Below are 20,109 nucleotides of genomic sequence, written 5' to 3' on the forward strand. Positions count from 1 at the left end.
TTTTTAATTTACTAAAGGCTACAATTTGTATTATATTCTCAATATGTACACATTCATTATTAATCTTGTGCCTAACATGATGAAAACGGCTTTGTTAATGTTTCTTGTAAACTAATTATTACATTACATGAGTGTATAGGCCTATTTTCAGTTCAAAATGGCGAAATTAGACAAAACTATATTAGTTTGCCTGATTATTTTTTGTCATTCGTTTAACATTTATGACCTAAAAAAGTAAAATATGAAATGTTAAGTTTAGCTACTTACATCTTATCTCGCACTTGACCGTACGCGTCGAGTCCATAGACTGTAAAAAATGGTCGTGTCGCACTGTTAAAATTCGCGCTCAGCAGCGTCTGTGAACATAAAGCCCGCCTACTTTGATTTGATTGGTCGTCTCTGACATTGACGAGCAGTGACAGACCAATGAGGCTCAGATGAACACACAAATGAACACACACACCCTGTCCTCTGTTTCTGACGTGCTCTCTGCACGGCGCAGCTGTGGATTAAGAACGTGCTGAATCTGATTATAACAAGACTGAAGCGAACACGAATTTGTGTAGCCTACATTAAACTCACATTTTTAGGGGGGCTTGGCAGAAGTTTAGGGGGGCTGAAGGGCCTAGTGACGCCCCTGAGTACTACTATTTAGTGCATTTGGTTTTGCATTATATCGTTTGTTCAGCCCCAGATAATTAAGGCATCTCTTTCATGCCCAAGCCAGTTGTCATTTTTATATCAGTCTGTTGCAGAATGACTATTTGTGGATTTCTGTCAACAGGAATGTGTACTGCATGTTTACTTCAAATTCACTGCCTCTGCCAGCAGTAATTTTCGATTGCTGCTCGAGTCACCTCCACTTCAGCTCATTACCACAGACTAAAGTGGGCCATGGTGTAAGATTATGTCCTCAGGAAACACATTAGTATAAGAGTACAGCCACAGACATACTCTGATTGGACCGATTAGTTTTATTTAAAGTAGTGAGATCACAAGACCAAGAGAGGGCTTAAACAGAATGCATAGAGCACTGACTTGACTGTGGCTAGAAAAGTAAACTAATAGACTAACTAGTTGAAGTAACTGTTTTTATTGGTTTGACTAGTAAAGTGGAACAAATTAGGTCCAGATATGTGTAATCATTCAAATAAGTGACCTCACAATAAACATTAGGTTAATTGTAAGAGTAAAGACCTGTTGATGTTTGAGTTATACGCCTGGTAGAATAAATCATGTGAATGATTTTGATATCATTTTCCTCCTGAGAAATGTCCTCAATCCAGAAGGAAGTAATGCACAACAGCAACAGATAAATTAGCAATCAGTGTTCGGGAATGTTACTTTTAAAAGCAGTTAAGCATTACAAATTGCATTATAAAAAATAAATAATTATGTTACAGTGTTACTTTGTATGTAAAGTAATGTTTGGAAAACAATAATGTAATGTATTCCTTAATGTATTGAAATGCATGAAACGCAGTAACTTGTTGACTGATTGTGTTTTTCCCCCCATGTAGGCCACAGTCGTGTGCTGTTGCAGATAGCTGGTGTGGTGCCCACTCAGTTGCTTCTTGAGCTCCTGAGTTGCCCGTATTGCTCAAGGGCCCTGGAGACCATGGATCTGGAGCTCGGTGATTCAGACTACTCCAGATCAGAAGGGGACGTGGTGTACGAGTTCTCCCATGGAGCAGAGTTCAAACCCAGCCGTGTATTCCATCATAAAATACTGGAGAAGCGTAACCGCCTGGCTCAGTTCTGGGAGGACTTCCGAGACCGATTGACACGCATAGTGGATAGCAAATACTTCAATCAAGGAATTATGATTGCCATCCTTATCAACACCTTGAGTATGGGGATTGAACACCATGAGCAGGTGAGTGCAAGTGTGGGTTCCCTCTTGAATTTTCTGAACGCGTACATTGCTTTAATAGAAATGCGGCAAGGACAATGTATTTTTGTTGGCCAAAACCCGAAAACAAGTTATCATTTTTGCACTTCCGGTTCTGTTCCAGTTTTTAATGGGCTTTTGGTTAAATGCTTGCAATTAGGTCTTTGGTTAACAAAAGCTCAAGAAATTTTCACTTTTTATTCTATGACCTTAAATACATCAGTAATACCCCCATTTAATTAAAGGGGACATATGCAAAATTCAACATAATTTGCTGGCAAAACAACATGGTGTAATAAATGATCTGTGGGGTATTTTGAGCTGAAACTTCACAGTTCTCTTTCGAGGGAACTCGAACTGCGTCGACTACAACACTTTGGGGAACGCCCTTAGCGTAACGCATCTGAAGAATGAATGAAACTTATCCAATCCTGATTGGTGCTGCATCATGACGTAACATGTGACGGCATACACGGAAGCTACAAAGGGACGCCGGCACACAACAGAGTTAGCCTTTTGCTCTTCAGCAAGCACTGTGTGTCAAACTGTCTGTCCTATTTGGTGTTGTTTGTCCCATAAGAATTGTCCCAAATAAAGGTCTGCACTGCAATACAGAATCTAGTGGCTCGGATCTCGCGTTTGCCGAGGCAGCACGTAGATTACGGGTCTACTCTGCAATAAAGATTCTGTGTGGGTGCGAGGCATTCACAGCCAGCTCCTGAGGGTGCTGGCAGTGTTCATTGTGAAATATCTCGACGCGTACATCTGTGCGCTGTCGGATGTTTCAGCCTCGCACCTGTTGACTTTCTTCTCGAGGGATGAAAGCCAAATATATTGTAACGGCTCGAATCTCCCATTTGCAGAGGCAGCGTGTAGATTACGAGACCATATAAATAAACATTTAAACAGTATTGTCTGGTGATTATGGCTGCATTTAATTCTAAGAAATTAGAATGATGGAATATTATCTAACTTTAAGAAGTTAGATATTTTAATTCAGCCTACCATTCAGGCCGTTTCACTTATCCAGTGTTTATGACTGCATTTAGTTTCCTAGGAATTAAAATGATGAGCAGTGAACGCACGCTGCTCTGTCTGCCCCACAGGCTTGCAGCCATGCAGTGTTCCGTCCGCACATCGAAAATTGTTTTCGATTTTTTCCTGCTGGTCCTCCGCTTCAACGAGACGAAAATAGCAGGGCTGAATCGTTCCTCCGCGGAGAGCCCTCAGGAAATCGATGTTTGTATCCAGAATCAAGTGCGCTTCGGGACACATCGGTTTTCAGCGAATGCACGCTGCAGTGTCCACCCCAAAGGCTTGGGGCCAGGCAGTGTTCGCGTCCGCACATCGGAAACTGTTTTCGATTATTCCCTGCCGGTCCTCCGCTTCAGGGTGTCGAGAACGAAATTGAAAGAGCCTCCCTTCTGGGGAGCCCTCAGGAAATCGATGTCTGTATCCCGCTGTTAAGTGCGCTTCGGGACACATCGGTTTCCAGTGAACGCATGCTGCTCTGTCTACCCCACAGGCTTGCGGCCAGGCAGCGCTCGCGTCCGCACATCGAGAATCGTTTCGACCAAACCCTGCCGGAGAATCGCTTCAGGGGATCGAGAATGAATCTCGAATAATACCCGAAATCAGCGTCGAGAGGCTGGTTCCCTTAGTAAAATATTTCAAAGCATGGCAAGACCTGCCAAATATTTCTCCTTGGGTCCTGCTCACAATAGAGAAGGGTTACAGGCTGCAGTTCGATTCCGCCCACCGGAATTCAACGGGTTGGTGTGAACTGCAGTCGACCCAGTGCAGGGTCGGGTATTGGAACAGAAAGTAAACTCCCTGCTGGTACAGGAGGCCATACAGCGTGTTCCTCTGCCGGACAGGGAGTCTGGGTTCTACAGCCGCTACTTCATAGTTCCCAAGAAGGATGGAGGGTTGCGCCAATTTTAGATCTCAGGCATTTGAATCGGTCTCTGAGGAGATTAAGGTTCAAGATGCTCACTATTCCCATCATCGTGAGTCAGATCAAATCTGAAGATTGGTTTGTCACGATAGATCTAAGGGACGCATACTTCCACATATCCATCCTTCCATCTCACATGAAGTTCCTGAGGTTCGCTTTCAGGGGGCGAAAAGCGTTCCAATATTGGGTTCTTCTGTTCGGCCTAGCTCTCTCCGCTCGCACGTTTACCAAATGCATGGATGCAGCTCTAGCTCCGCTGAGGCTTCAAGGCTATCAGGGTGCTAAATTATATTGACAACTGGCTTATTATGGCCCAGTCACAAGAGCTGGCAGTTCGGCATCGAGATGTCGTCCTACCCACATCCAGAGCCTGGGGTTGAGACTCAACACGAAAAAAACTGTGTTGCCACCAGCCCAGAGAACCACGTTCCTGGGGGAGTGGTGTGGGACTCGGTCACGATGCGGGCATAATTGTCTCCTGCACGGATCGAGTCCAATGGATGGCAGGGCTCTGAGGAGCTTCCTCCCAGACCTCAGGGGTCACCGCGCAGACAATGTGTCGGTGGTCTCCTACTTGATTCATCAGGGGGTTCTGAGATCACACCCTCTATCCAGATTGGCGCATCAGATCATCCTGTGGTCCCAGGGGAAACTGTTATCTCTCAGAGCAATGCACGCCCCAGGGAACCAGAATCAGAGAGCAGACATCCTGTCGAGGCAGGGGCTGAGGCCCGGGGAATGGAGACTTCACACCGAGGTGGTGAAGTCGATACGCGAGAGGTTCGGCCCAGTGGAAGTGGAGGAGGGAGGGACCTCTGAGGAGGGACCAGCTTCCACAGACCGGGGGCTCAATATTCACCCTCGACCAGACATGTGGAAACTTTGGGCCTGGCCCCTGAGGGGGCTCAGTACCTAGAGGCTGGCCTGTCGGCTGGAGTGGTTGAGACCATACTCCGTTCCAGAGCTCCTTCCATGAGGAGATTGTACGGCCTAAAGTGGAATGTGTTTCCACTTGGTGTAGAGAGCGTGAGGTGGACCCAGTTAACTGCCCGGTTGGCTTCAGTGCTGAAGCGCCTCCAAGATCGCTTCTCGGCTGGTCCCGTCAAGCCCAACCAATCATCTTAAATCAAGCCCAAAAGAGTTCCCAGAAGCTGTAGTTCATTCAAAGCCTACATTTAGCTTTTTATTTCTGCCTGATGTATTTAGGAGGGTGATGCTAACTTCTAGGTTGGCCTAACAAAAACGTGCCATCACTGTAGCACTTCATATTGATTGTTGTAAAGGAAAAACACAAGGATGGTTGTTATAATAATTGTTAAAGTCCCCCTGTAGTCAATAATTCTATCCCTTAATACTCATCTTTGATCACCAAAATAACATAGTTGAACGTTTTTTTTCCCTGTGAATTTCTTTTTTATTCATGCCTTAACATAGCTTGCATGTAACTCTACACCCTTGCTTCATTTAGTATACGTGAATCCATGAATTTGCAAATTAGCCCCACCCCCCACTCACTCACACCAGCTCAGAATACCTGATCCACTTGCTCAACTTCATTGAAGTTAACGCTTGGAAAGTCACCATACCTGTATGTTTGAACCAGAAACTGATTCAGAAGAAGTGGAAGAGTGAATTATACAGGTTTGTATACAAGTCGATGTATCAGAATGGTAGTGTGTTTTATGTTTATGCTCTCTACAACGTCGGACACATAGGGGTAATTAATATGATTAGCCTTTTGCTTGACTATGTTATCAAACAGCTAATAATGTGTTGCTAATATTCCATCTCAGAGTCAGACAGCTGCTTCTTACAATCAGTATCCTTAGAAATGCCTTGAACAACTTAGAACGTCAGTTGAGAAAGACATATAGGTCATCATGACATCATAATATACACTCACCGGCCACTTTATTAGGTACACCTGTCCAACTGCTCGTTAACACTTAATTTCTAAGCAGCCAATCACATGGCGGCAACTCAGTGCATTTAGGCATGTAGACATGGTCAAGACAATCTCCTGCAGTTCAAACCGAGCATCAGTATGGGGAAGAAAGTTGATTTGAGTGACTTTGAACGTGGCATGATTGTTGGTGCCAGAAGGGCTGGTCTGAGTATTTCAGAAACTGCTAATCTACTGGGATTTTCACGCACAACCATCTCTAGGGTTTACAGAGAATGGTCCGAAAAAAAAAAAACATCCAGTGAGCGGCAGTTCTGTGGGCGGAAATGCCTTGTTGATGCCAGAGGTCAGAGGAGAATGGCCAGACTGGTTCGAGCTGATAGAAGGGCAACAGTGACTGAAATAACCACTCGTTACAACCGAGGTATGCAGCAAAGCATTTGTGAAGCCACAACACGCACAACCTTGAGGCGGATGGGCTACAACAGCAGAAGACTCCACCGGGTACCACTCATCTCCACTACAAATAGGAAAAAGAGGCTACAATTTGCAAGAGCTCACCAAAATTGAACAGTTGAAGACTGGAAAAATGTTGCCTGGTCTGATGAGTCTCGATTTCTGTTGAGACATTCAGATGTTAGAGTCAGAATTTGGCGTAAACAGAATGAGAACATGGAACCATCATGCCTTGTTACCACTGTGCAGGCTGGTGGTGGTGGTGTAATGGTGTGGGGGATGTTTTCCTGGCACACTTTAGGCCCCTTAGTGCCAATTGGGCATCGTTTAAATGCCACGGCCTACCTGAGCATTGTTTCTGACCATGTCCATCCCTTTATGGCCACCATGTACCCATCCTCTGATGGCTACTTCCACCATGTCACAAAGCTCTAATCATTTCAAATTGGTTTCTTGAACATGACAATGAGTTCACTGTACTAAAATGGCCTCCACAGTCACCAGATCTCAACCCAATAGAGCATCTTTGGGATGTGGTGGAACGGGAGATTCGCATCATGGATGTGCAGCCGACAAATCTGCGGCAACTGTGTGATGCCATCATGTCAATATGGACCAAACTCCCTGAGGAATGCTTCCAGCACCTTGTTGAATCTATGCCACGAAGAATTGAGGCAGTTCTGAAGGCAAAAGGGGGTCCAACCCGTTACTAGCATGGGGTACCTAATAAAGTGGCCGGTGAGTGTACATCACATACATAATTCACCCGCTATATTGCTAAATGTACCCGATTTTTCAGGATATCCTGGCTTCTCTTGAGATTCCACTGCTTCACAGCATAGTTAACGATGATTTGCTAAAGCCCACCCAAAGGTTGACGTGATTGGTTACAAGGTAGTTTGTGACATAAGAAAGACACCGCATTTTTGAGACTACCTTTTGTTCACTGCAGTTTTAAGGAGAAAATGCTCAGCAATGTTGACTTATGAATTTGCACATGGTTTGTTTCAAAGCATATTGAAAACACCACATAGACATATAAACAACATTAAAAACTTGATTTCCACCACCGGGGGTCTTTAAAGGGGTGATTGATTATGATTTCACTTTTCTAACTTTGATGCATGATACCACTCCTTTAATAACTGTTAATAAGAAAACAAAAGTCATTTGCAGTTAAATTGACTATATAATAATGTATTCCCCAGCAAAATGTCATTGTGAGACGAGCAGAGGTTAGCTCTATTTATTTTTCATTCATAAACAGTGATGAGGATTCATAGCCTTATTGGGCAAACAGATCTCCTAGTTACATAACTGTGTTGTGCTGCAATGCACCTCTATCTCTCCTCACCATGTTGTTGGGATGTTACTACTCGTGGTTTTGCACCCAATCCTGTGGTTTGACATTTAGCCAATCTGATAGAGGTCTCACCATAAGGAATGTGTGTGGAAGCAGTACTGACATTTTCTGCTGCTGGTTAATAATAAAGAATAATAAGGATAATATTGAAGAATTGAGTCTTGCGTATAAAACTGAATAATTTTATGCAGGGGGAATAAAACATTTACCTACACTGTTGTAATAGTAATAAATACTTAATCTTGGATTTACAGTAAGGATGGCCCGATGGCCAATTGGCGGGGTTTCGTTAGTTGACTCAATTGACAAGATACGCCTTTTTTATGCCTTGCAAACAGTGATGTGTACTTACTGTTGTTGTAAATTCGATTGATTTAAATGTCATCAAGTTTTCTAGATTTCTAACACAAAGTTTTGTCAAAATTTGGGTTATGCACAAGAAACTGTATTCGACATATTGGGTTATTTTACAAACTGTAAAACGGGTCTCATTGCTTCCGGTTCTGGTCGTTTTGCATGTGCGTTGTTAAATATAGAGCCGTTTTACTCAATATATCTTCAAAGGAGCGAGTCCATCACATATGCAGATTGATATCTAAAAGTTTTTTTTTTTTTCTAAAACCCTAACCCTTCTCACTAACATTTACATATTTAAATCGAATTAAACAGGAAAAATAAAAATAACTAGCTGGGGCTGGGTTAGCTGATTACCTTTTAAAGTCATACCTATTGCCGTCAGTTCGTACAGCCGCGGATGCAATGAGACCTGTTTTCCTGTTTGTTCATGTGACGTTCAGCATAACGCCTATTGCATAAATGGCTTGTGATAAATATTGTTACTTTGCTAAAAGGTAGTTTGGAGAGTGATTGGTGTTGAAATAATGTTTAGCTGCTCTGGTAGAAATAAATTTCAGCTACACCTTGACTTTCTTCATCATCGAAAGAGCAATTTTCACAATAGGAAGCTAGTGTGCTAATAATAGATCTGAACAAACCCTTTTATCTTACATTTAATTATGTGTGATTATATATGATTGATTGGTTGCTCTTTGACTAAAGCGTGGCTTGTTGAATACCAATGAGAAGCCCAGATAGCACATCTGCTTTTGAAGTAAAGTCTTTAATCGTTAGCCTATGTTACTTTAAAGAACAGTTCATGTTGTCTAATTAACCCAAGACATGAAATAAGGCTTTTTTAATTCTTATTTGAGAAGCAGAAGAGGTGAAAATTGTTAGCAGACATTATGGTGGCTTTGGGTGTTAGGGACTTACTTCCTTTGGAGATTCTTAGATCCATTTTAAAGAATTAACATGAATTCTTCAGTAAAATGCGTGAGGAGGAGGGACTACTTTTTTAGGTTGAAGAACTTGATTATGTCACCAATGGCAATATCAGTGCTTTTACAGTCAGTTATGCTTTTGAGTATGTCTGATAGTAGCACATTTTAAGAATCTATTTATGGCGCTGTGGCGCTGCTTGCTGCCTAGTCTTCCATTATGTGTATTTAATGTATAAATATCTTTCCAGTTTGAAATCATTGTTGGCATGTCACAAAAGCTGATTCCATTTTAGAGTAAGAAAAGGTTATTACGAGGTTATATCACTACTGAATCTTTATTAATTGTAATTTTGACTTTGTATTGTAATTGCAACTTTATTTTTCATCTGAGGTGGTAACAAGTCTTCATAGTCCACATGGATTAAATTAAAGAACAAAAATGTATGATGTGATAAACAGGATGTTTACTGAGTAACTGCCGTTATTTGAAATCAATTGTTTTAAGTCTTATCCATATAGGTGTTTGTTTAGTTCTGTCAGCTATTGAGAAAAATTGTCACCAGTAGTAATTGAGGGAGGATTACAGTAATGCGATAAGGCTGGGTGCATTGATCTATGTACTGAATGCTCTTGGCATAGTGGGGAGAAAGATCAGCAACTCAGCAGAGTCTCCGCACGCTCAAGTCAATCAGCCCCCTAATCGGATTTACATGGGGCCACTGACAGTCTTCATTACTGCATCAGTCAAAGTCACCCCACTGAGATAACTGTTCACCCCATCACTAAAGATACGTGCATGTCTTAACTGCACATACTGTTATTTCCCTTTGATAAACATTAGACATTAGGCTGAGGGGCCTGCAGTGTGATGTGCTATTCTCCTTCTAAAAGTATTTTAAAGCCATTTGTACGTCATTTATTGGCTGATTCCCCTGAATGTGTAAACACAGTGACTCAAAACATTGCTCTGTTTGTTTGAACATCCTGACTAGCACAACATAGCAACAGTTGCTCAACCAATGGCACGAGTTTGGGGCAGGGCTATCTGTTTCTCCCGGCAGTTTTTGTTTTTTGGTATTTCCGATTTGATTTGCATAATCATTTATTCATTTTTTTATTGTCAATATGCTTCAAAATTTTTATAGCATCATATTAATTAAAAACCTTGTTTTGTATGTTTATAAATGCATTTGTTACAGTTCAGAAAATGTTTGTATCACCAAATAGTTTTAATTATGCTACGTTAATTACTGTTAGACGATGTTATTATTATTATTAATATTATTAACTGAATTGAGCTAAATAATATCTTTTGTACAGCTGAAATTGGAGATGTTTCTTAATTGATGAATTGTGCAATTTTGACACGATAAAAGCATATTGGACCCATTTTAATCAATGATGCTGTCTACACTGGATGCGGCGTGCGTGGCATGACTGACACGGACACAATAAATTCCCAACAGTAAACTGATGCCCCGTTCTATATCTGACCAAGGGGGTAATCCACCAGCCGGAAACTGAAGCTTCGCTTGGGGGCCGCCATTGTAGCAGACCATCCCCTGCTGTTAGCATTCCATTGACTCCCATTCATTTTGGCGTCACTTTGACAGCGAATAACTTTACATATGAGGCGTCCAAGACTCGCACAGTAGAGAAATTACCATATAGACCGAAGGAGAAGCTCGTAGGCAATCTTTTACTGTCTATGAGGCAATCGGGGGGAAATGGAGGCATAACGTCAAGGGAGAAGCCCTTAGATAGAGAGTCCATAAAAGCAACGGGACAAAATATTTCAACAAGAGATTTGTTTCAGATTTCAATTCAGATTTGTATTGGCACAGCTACTAGAAGGTCAGACGAGTTGCTCACGTCACATCTACGTCGTCAAGCTCAGTTTGAGCCTGCGCAGTACGCTTGGCCATCAGGAAGTGAGTGCTTCTAATGGGCTTCACTTTTCTCAGTTGAAATCTATGGGGTCGCTGTGTCCATTTCTTTTTACTGTCTATGTATCTGACGTACTCCAAGCTCTCGAGCTACTTCTGATACAAAGGACAAATGAATTTGCAACAATCACTTTGTTGCGTACACTGTGGATAGCTTCTATCTGTTGCATCGTTGCATACAAATCCATACAAAAATATGTCCATAGACAAATTATGCATAATCTACTTAGCTTCATCCAGAATCTTATCATCATCACACATTTATCTGTCACACCATGCTGTGTTTATCTTGAGATTGTGCTGGTCACTGATTGGTTTAGAGCTGTGAAATGATGAGCAGCATTATCTCAAATAGCTGTGAAGTCAAAGACAGTGTTGTTGTTTTTCATTCCTTTTGCCTTTTCTGAGTTGTTCTGCACTCAGAGGTGTATAAAGAAGTGGAAATGTGTGCTATGCATCATGGGAAATGATGGAGGAAGGGGGCAATAAAGGTTGCAGCAGCCGACTCCCTCTGGACTGTCCTCTGCTAACATCACTCTCCTTTAGTCTGCTATGCTGCCGCCACTAAAAGCCCAGTGTCCCAACATGCATTTTCACTGTCATTGCTTTTCCATTGCTCTGTCCAGCAAATGTGCTTGATGCAGCAGCAGTGGGAATTTGTAGCTTTGCACTCAGGCAGACCATTTTCAGGAAAGCTGGGATGGATATTCGATTTGTGTGTAGTGTAAGTGGTGTAGTGGTTCAGTTGAAAATAAAAAATGTCATCATTTACGCACCCTCATGTTGAAAGGACATTAAAAGGGTCTTCAAAAAGCCCCCAAAAGAAGTATAAAAATAGTCCATACTCTATATTCCAAATCTGAACTCATGCAATATATTATTTGTGTGAGAAACAGACATTAATTTACATTGATGTTTACTGATAATTTTCCCATTGGGGTGGTACAATAATTGCTGCAATCATTGAGGATCATTAAGTCATTGAGGTCAAGAACCGAATTAGTCTGATTTGTGAACAAATCCTTCAGACCACTTTTGTATAGTGGATTAAGTGATTCATTGATCTGACTTAAAAGAACGATTTGTTCACAAATCGAACAGCGCTACTTCTCTCATAAACTCATATCATGCTCCAAGGAAATCTCGGGTGGATGACAAGATTGCCAGTGAATTATATTTTGGTTGTATGATACTTTCATACACAGTCCTTTTTTGTCATGATGGAGGTTGACAGCCCCGGTCCTCATTCACTTTTATTATATTAAAGAGTGGTCAGGATATTGTTTTGATATTGATAGTGTGTGATTGTGAACCATCCCTGGTTTTGTTGCGGCGGATGAGCAAGAGGGTCTGGGGAGAAAGGATCAACAACAATACAATTGTTTAATATCTTAAAACTAGACATGCACTGATCATCTCTGTCACTGGAAAAAAAGACACGCCATTTTGTTGGAAAAATTATGCACAGGCTTCAAGATTGTGTTTAAAATTAATCACGACTGAGCTCAGGCTATGGCACTGCATAATGGCACGTGTCTCACTCTATGAGGAAAATTACTCTAAACAATGTTTTTGCCCCATAGTATGTTTTATGAATCTGTTGCTTCAGAATTGTTCTGGTAAATTAGCATTACATTTTATTTCAAGACAAATTAGAGTTAACACACTTCAACAATCTTGGCACCTGAGGTGGTGTCTGCTGCTGGAATAATGATTCACAAAGCAACCTGTTCGACACAACACAAGCACATCTGTTTATGTTGCATAAATTGTAAGGTTTAAATGGAAATTTACCCACTGAAAATGTGACTACCATCTGTTTTATGTTGACACTGCTAGCTTGTATTAGCAGATATTCTGGGGTTTTGTTTATTTCTTGTACCCGGCAATACCAATTAGTTTACAAATAGCCTACAAAATCTGTGATGCTAAAACTGTTTAGGACTACAAATTGATGCCTGTAAGACGGAAAATGCTCGTCTAATCTAACATTGCAGTAGAAGATGGTATAATGAAAGGTTACTAATCCATTTCTAATCTGTTGTTCCTGGGTAACAAGTAGTCTGGGGAAGTGGCATTTAAATATTCCTGAAGTACATTGATTAAAGGGTTAGTTCACCCAAAAATGAATATTCTTTCAGTAATTACTCACCCTCATGTTGTTCCAACCCCGTAAGACTTTCGTTCATCTTCGGAACACAAATTAAAATAAATCGAGAGCTGTCTCACTCCTCCATAGGCTTCTATTGTAATTGAAACTTGCCAGCCCTGAAAGTTATTAAAGACATTGTTAAAATAGTCCAAGTGACTACAGTGGCTCAACCTTAAGTTTATCAAGCGGTGAGAATACTTTTTGTAGTATTCTATTCACTTCATGATACCTGGACACAGGTTCTTTTACTTCAGTTATTTACAGGGTATGAGTTTATACTTGCAAACTAATTCAATTATGAGACAGGTTTAGATAACCTACTGTACATTTTGTAATAGAAGCACACTTCACTGGTAACAATTTACAATAAGGTTTCATTCAGCATTCTGTAGTAGGAATCATGAACTATCAATGAACAGCAAATTACAACATTTATTAATCTAGATAATGTTAATTTATAAATGTATTATTGTTCTTTGTTATAAAGAGAAATGTCTTAAATGATTGCATAAAACCTTCAAGTTTAATGGGTTATTTCAATTTGTTTCTAGTGATAATGTGAGCTGTTTAATCTATAAGATTTAATAAAAATAAAAATTAAAGCAAAATTAATTAATTAAAACTAAATCCATAAAATAATACCATGATGGGAACCTCTAAATGGTTCTAAATATGAAGCGCCTGACAAAACACTTTAAGATCCGATATACCTTTTCTTCTAAGAGTGTAGATTAATAAATACTGCATTGTTTGTTATTTCATTATGTGCAATAATGCAGTTTTATGTGTCTTTAAAAGCGCCAATAAGGCGAGAGAATGATATCAGAAGCAGTGAAACCTTAATGTATGCGGTTTTATCTTTCTAAATGGAAGTGTTTAACGTGATGACTTTCAGTTTGCCCATAGCAAGGGCGATTGTCTAACAGTTTGACATTATTGATTTTATAACAGTGTGTTAATGTGAACAGTATCCAGGTGAATTCTGAGGGTTGCTGCTCTTATAATGGGCAGCAGAACTAAGAGGTTCATATCCTTTATGCATCCTTTAGAATGTGTTTATTGATTTGCTCTGTGCTAAAGAATCGAAGAGTGCAGTGGTGATTCTTCAGTCACAAGAGTTGGTACAATCTGCTTCAGCAAATGTAAGAAGACTAATTCTCTGGCCCTGAAACTGCTTATGATGGACAGAGTTTAGAGGTACTGTCCGTCTGATTGATCTGTGTTGCTTTGCTCTCAATAAAGTTTGATTTCGCTTATCCAAGCTCAGCGCTAGAGCTGTTTGTATAAAACTGAACAATTGTAATTGTTTCGTAAGTGTGCTGAAATATCTTTCTCATTTGACCCAGAGGTACTGTGTTTACATAAACGCTCCATTTATCATTTGAATGTGCTCAGAAGTTTTGCAGGTCTCTGTTCATATACAGTACTCTGACTGGCGTTTCACGTGATATTGTGAGAGTAAAGGTGTGTGAAGGTATCATTATGAGGGTCAGTAAGTAAGGTCACTCACATGTTGTATTCCCAGCAGTATTTTGGCATGACTTTGGTCTGCAGAAGGTAATGAGGTGTGGCTCTGTTTCCTCTCGCAGCCCACGCAGCTGACGAATATTCTGGAGATCAGCAACATCGTCTTCACTAGCATGTTTGTCCTTGAAATGCTTTTCAAACTCCTGGCCTTTGGTACCTTCGGCTATATCAAGAACCCCTACAACATCTTTGATGGGATTATTGTAGTCATAAGGTAAGATCTGCTATATATCTATATCTATATTCATATCCCTGCTGAAAAATCCAGCATAAACCAGCATGAATTCCATGCTGGTCCTATGCTGGTCACCAGCAACCAGCATCCCATGCAGGTCTTAGCATGCAAAACATGCCTTATGCTGGTTACCGGCAATGCTGGATTCTTCAGCAGAGAATTATATTATATATTAAATAGATTATAACATTCAATTGATGGAAAATGGATAAAATACTTATCAAATATACACTACATTTTTTACTACAGAAGTTTTTTAATGATTTTGAAAAGAAATATCTTATGCTCATCAACTGCATTTATTTGATCAAAAATACAGTAAAACAGTAATATTGTGAAATAGTATTACAATTTAAAATAACTGTTTTCTATTTTAATATAATTAAAAATGCTATTTTCAGCATCATTACTCCAGTCACCTGATTCTTCAGAAATCATTCTATGATTTGATGCTCAAGAAACATTTCTTATTTCTTATCAATATCTAAAACAGTTGTGTTGCTTTATATTTGACATTTTTAGGATTCTTTGATGAATAGAAAGCTCAAAAGAACAGGATTAATTTGAAATCTAATTTTTTGTAACATCATAAATGTCTTTACTGTAATTTTTGATCTGTTGAATGCGTCCTTGCTGAATAAAAGTATTAGTATCAGTATTTCTTACAACAACAACAAAAAACATCTCATTGACCCCGAACTTAGCAGCGGATTATAAAATATTTTAATAAAATTATTATTAAAGATTTTGTGCTAATGAAATGAAACATAAAAAGGTTTTAAATAAATTACATTAAAATTACCTAAACTTTTATTGATTTAAAAAATTCACGGACATGTTACAGTATGCATCAGCTACCCAGATGCCATTCCTGAAAGATAGTAGAAAATTTTAGCAGGGCTTCTTGTTAATATGTTGTACAGTATTTTAAGTGCTTGTGAGCATACATAAGCAATGTTGAGGTAATGTTTTTTTCATCTGAACTATTCAATATATAAACATCTTAAATATAACCATGTGTTTCCGGTGGCAGTGTGTGGGAGATCATAGGGCAGGCGGATGGGGGTCTTTCAGTGCTGAGGACGTTTCGTCTCCTGCGTGTACTCAAACTGGTGCGCTTCCTCCCTGCACTGCGCAGACAGCTGGTGGTGCTGATGAAGACCATGGACAATGTGGCAACATTCTGCATGCTGCTCATGCTTTTCATCTTCACATTCAGGTGCAGACCAAACCCACACCCTCATTCAACCAGTTAGAACCGAGCTTGTTGCACAGTGCCACCAACACTTTAAATAATCTTGACCGTTTGATTTAGAAAACACTGTGCTACATTAATTCGATTTTATTGAACGTAATTCTGGAATTGTGCGCTTAAATGTTTATGCATTTCATTTTTATTTGACTGTCAATACAGCATTCTTGGAATGCATCTGTTCGGATGCAAATTCAGCCAGAAGATGGAGAATGGAGACACCATTCCTGACAGGAAAAACTTTGATTCCTTGCTGTGGGCCATTGTCACTGTGTTTCAGGTCAGAACAGAAACTATGCTAGCTGTACATTGATCTGTCCTTACTTTCAATGAACAGAATAGACATTTTTTCATACTTTGAAATATTGACATATCAAATGTAAAGTCTATTGTAAGTAATTTTTACAGATCTTATCTGCTTATTTTTGTCAGGTTACAGTTATATATATTATTATAAATATTTGTATATCCCATATACCAATTTATTAACTCCATGTCTATATCTTAAGCTAAAATAGTTTCTAATGTGCATCTCACTACAATGGACCAACACCATTTTGTGGTTAAAAAATACTTAATTGCTAGATTGGGAAAGCCAATTACTTTTACTTCAGTAAAGAGCTGAACTCTGAATAGTTTGTACAGTATCATCACAAAACACTATTCAAATTGGAGCTACAGCATCAAACTCTGTTTTCATTTCCCCACTGTATAATTCAGATACAGGAAAACACATACACAAAACACTACTCTATTGCACATCTAATTAATATGTCACAGTTTTTTTTTTCTTTACTCAGCCCATTATCTGTCCTCTGTTTCTCAGACAAACTGTTTGCGTGTGTTTTTCAGATTCTGACTCAGGAAGACTGGAACGTGGTCCTTTATAATGGAATGGCTTCCACTTCCCCATGGGCGGCTCTTTACTTTGTGGCTCTGATGACTTTTGGGAATTATGTCCTCTTTAACCTGCTTGTGGCCATCTTAGTGGAGGGGTTTCAGGCAGAGGTATAAAAAAAAACTTCTATTACAGCTGGCTCATTTACATTATTTTGTTTATATTTCTTAAGCATCTGTGCAAGGTATTTGCTTTCTGCAGATAGTCTGGGGAGTTAAACTTCATTGCTGTTACAATACTGCAGTCAACATAAGTATTTTTCAGCTTTAAATGAAAAAAAAAAAGTAAAGAATGTAAACTGTGCTGCAAATAACTGATTATTCTGGTTTTCATTATTCTATAGATTCATGGTTTGAAAAAAATAAAAATGTATATCTTATAAACCAATATCTCAACTCCAGATTTAAATCTAGTACTAAATATGTAGTTAATATGCTTTGGAGTACTTCCCCACTGGCAAAATGGGCTTTTAATAAAAACTTGGCTGCCTATGCAGAAGAAAGGCGGAACAAATTCAAAAGATATCGGTTCTACCTGACTAGAGAAAACAGAAAAAGGCTGTCATCTTTCCTTTTGCTAAATAAAACTTCAACACCCATAATGCACTGGGCATGTTGCCGTCCAAGACCACTCCTACCAGTCTGCAAACAATTTTCAGTGATAAACAGACTCTTACAATAACTTTTCTGTTAATAACCCTCTATCGATACGACTGAACAAGGGCGGGGATACAAAAATACCAAAGTATAATCTATCGTTTTCAAGAAAGCCCTAAATTTCTCAGTCCAGGTTACAAGGAGTAAACATGTTCATTTACGCCTACTACCGACATTGTAAAAATACAAAGTGGGTTGAAAATCTGCGAAGTTACACTTTAAGAAGCTTGTGCTGCTTTTTCACGACCCTCACAGCTTGTTTTGTACATTTAAAGTTTACATTATAAACAAAAGATATTTTAAATATTGAATAGAAATTAAATCTAACACACTTTGTTAATTTAACTGTTAATTTAAATGGACAGCTAAATATATAGCTAATATGCAAAGTGTTCACCCCTTGAAGAGGGTCAACCTTTGGCACACAAGTTGATCTTGTGCTACAAACATTTACAGAATTTGGCTTCTGATGGATGCAGATTTTTGCACAAACTGCTTTCTCCAGATAGTCTGGGGAGTTGAACTGCATTGCTGATACAGTGCTGCAGTGTTTGGCCCATCTGTCATCCTGGGGACTGTGTGAATTGTGAGCTTGATATTAGTAGGTGTAAACCTGCAAAGGCTAAAACAAACACCAACTTAACACAACCCTAACCATATTTCTAACAGAGTAGCAGGGCATGGAGAATACGGGCACCGCAGCTGTCTGTATGCACAGCAGGCTGTGACTGAGTGAAGGGCAGTTTGTTGTTGATGCCAGAGGCCAGCATCCTCCGAGACAGCGACTCCTGTTTGGCTTCACTGCACCCTGAATAACACTTTAGTGGGCTGAGCGGTTACTGAAACACTGTGAGCTGTCCACAAAAATCTCTTGTGCTTTGCAGGGAGATGCTAATAGGTCAGATGCGGATGAAGAGAAGCGATCTGTGAACTTTGAAGAGGAGGAGAAGATGGGGGAATTACGAGCTTCAGGTTACTTCCCTTTTCACATAAAATTTTATTGCCAAGTAACAAAAAAGGGCTTATATGCATATATATTTTTCCTATTCTTAGCCTGATCATTCAGAGTGAAGTCCGTTAAGACCCATTAAAGTGGGCAGTGGTCCTCCAGAGCCACATTAAAGTCAATGCGTACCCATTTCACATAAATGAATCTACTGAGGAAAATGCCCTTTTATGCTCTTCTGCCATATACAACTTTAAGTAGTTCCTGGATAATTCATTTACTTTTATTCAGTGAATGGTGTTGACTTTCATTGAATAACCTCTTTCATTTTCACCAATAGAGTTGAAGATGTACTCTCTGATGATGTCAGCGAATGGACATGTGGATCCTCGTGGCACTTTGCCCCCTCCAATCATCATGCGCACTGCTGCCACGCCCATGCCCACCCCAAAGAGCTCTCTTGGCCCGGAATCAGTGTTTAGTTTGACTGAGTCCAGGCGGGGCAGTGGGATCTCGATAGATCCAAACGCTTTTGATCAGAAATCCCTGGTAAGAAAAAACTAAATCAAATGTCAATCTTATGGACATTACAGTAACATCACAGATAGATTGCTTTAGCGTAAATAGTTGTGAAAAGAACACAAAAAAGGTGACGTCATAAGGTGAAGTGATGTCATAATTGATCTTTTTATGACATAGCCAAGTTTGTTTCAATTGAGATGTCATTTAGTGTGGCTCCCCCAAAAAAGTGATATTTATTCATTAATAATTTATGATATTTTACTTTTTACCTTGAAAATAATGATTAAGATGTGTACATGTAACTGGTTACGTACATTAACTATGTATTCAAGTTGTAAGTTGGAAAACAAGATATCACTATCTACTTGATGGTTACACCACATTACATTCTTAGATTCATTTAAACTTAGCCTGAAATGGTATAAACGTTTTTTCAAAACAATATGAAACGGACATTAATAAATAAATAATAAAAGAGCAAATTTGTACGAACATGGCACACATTTTTAAACAAATTCTTTAAAGATTTCTTTATTGTGGACACTGTTATTTGTTATTGACTTAAACCTTGAATGCAATGTCACTTTGTTTTTAATTTCTCATTGCTATTAAGGAGCATCGCTAGACTCTTTTAAAAATACTGCTGTGCCCCACTAAATTATTACTAATTAACCATTTTCTTTTACACTGGAGATTACTTTATACAAACCTGAGAATAATTGTCCCTAATAATATTTCAGAAATCAAATCAATTGTGTTTTTACAATCACCTGAACAAAATCAGAACAATCCTAGTTTTGCAAATAAATGACCCTTTTGATCTAATCAGTCAAATTTTCTTATTGTTTGTGAATCAGTTTGATTCATTCGGACATTTCCCTCACGCACTGAATCCCTTGAAGTAGTTCCCTTTCGAGGGAACTCGAACTGCGTAGACTACGACACTTTGGGAAATTCCCTTAGCGTAGCAGCTCTTAAGCATTAATTAAACTATGCCAATCTTGATTGGTGTTGCGTCATGACGTAATGTGTGGCAGCATACACGGAAGCTACAAAGAGACGCAGGCAACAAAACAGAGTCAGCTTTTTGCTCATCAGCAAGCCCTCTGTGTCAAACTGTCTGTC

At 39.5% G+C, this 20,109-nt stretch overlaps 1 protein-coding gene across 1 annotated transcript in view; it reads left to right on the top strand.

The window, feature by feature from the left end:
* cacna1ha (calcium channel, voltage-dependent, T type, alpha 1H subunit a) overlaps positions 1 to 20,109 on the top strand; it is a 66,926-nt gene that overhangs the window by 19,480 nt on the left and 27,337 nt on the right. Inside the window, exons 8-14 of the mRNA XM_056261610.1 lie at positions 1,521 to 1,876; positions 14,538 to 14,689; positions 15,744 to 15,929; positions 16,125 to 16,242; positions 16,815 to 16,970; positions 18,401 to 18,488; positions 18,803 to 19,011. Of these exons, the coding sequence (XP_056117585.1) occupies positions 1,521 to 1,876; positions 14,538 to 14,689; positions 15,744 to 15,929; positions 16,125 to 16,242; positions 16,815 to 16,970; positions 18,401 to 18,488; positions 18,803 to 19,011 (1,265 nt within the window). The remainder of the gene's footprint in view (positions 1 to 1,520; positions 1,877 to 14,537; positions 14,690 to 15,743; positions 15,930 to 16,124; positions 16,243 to 16,814; positions 16,971 to 18,400; positions 18,489 to 18,802; positions 19,012 to 20,109) is intronic.

This window comes from Rhinichthys klamathensis, unplaced genomic scaffold, assembly GCF_029890125.1.
Source record: "Rhinichthys klamathensis goyatoka isolate OS25496 unplaced genomic scaffold, OSU_Roscu_1.1 h1tg000184l_1, whole genome shotgun sequence".
Classification (NCBI taxonomy): domain Eukaryota; kingdom Metazoa; phylum Chordata; class Actinopteri; order Cypriniformes; family Leuciscidae; genus Rhinichthys; species Rhinichthys klamathensis.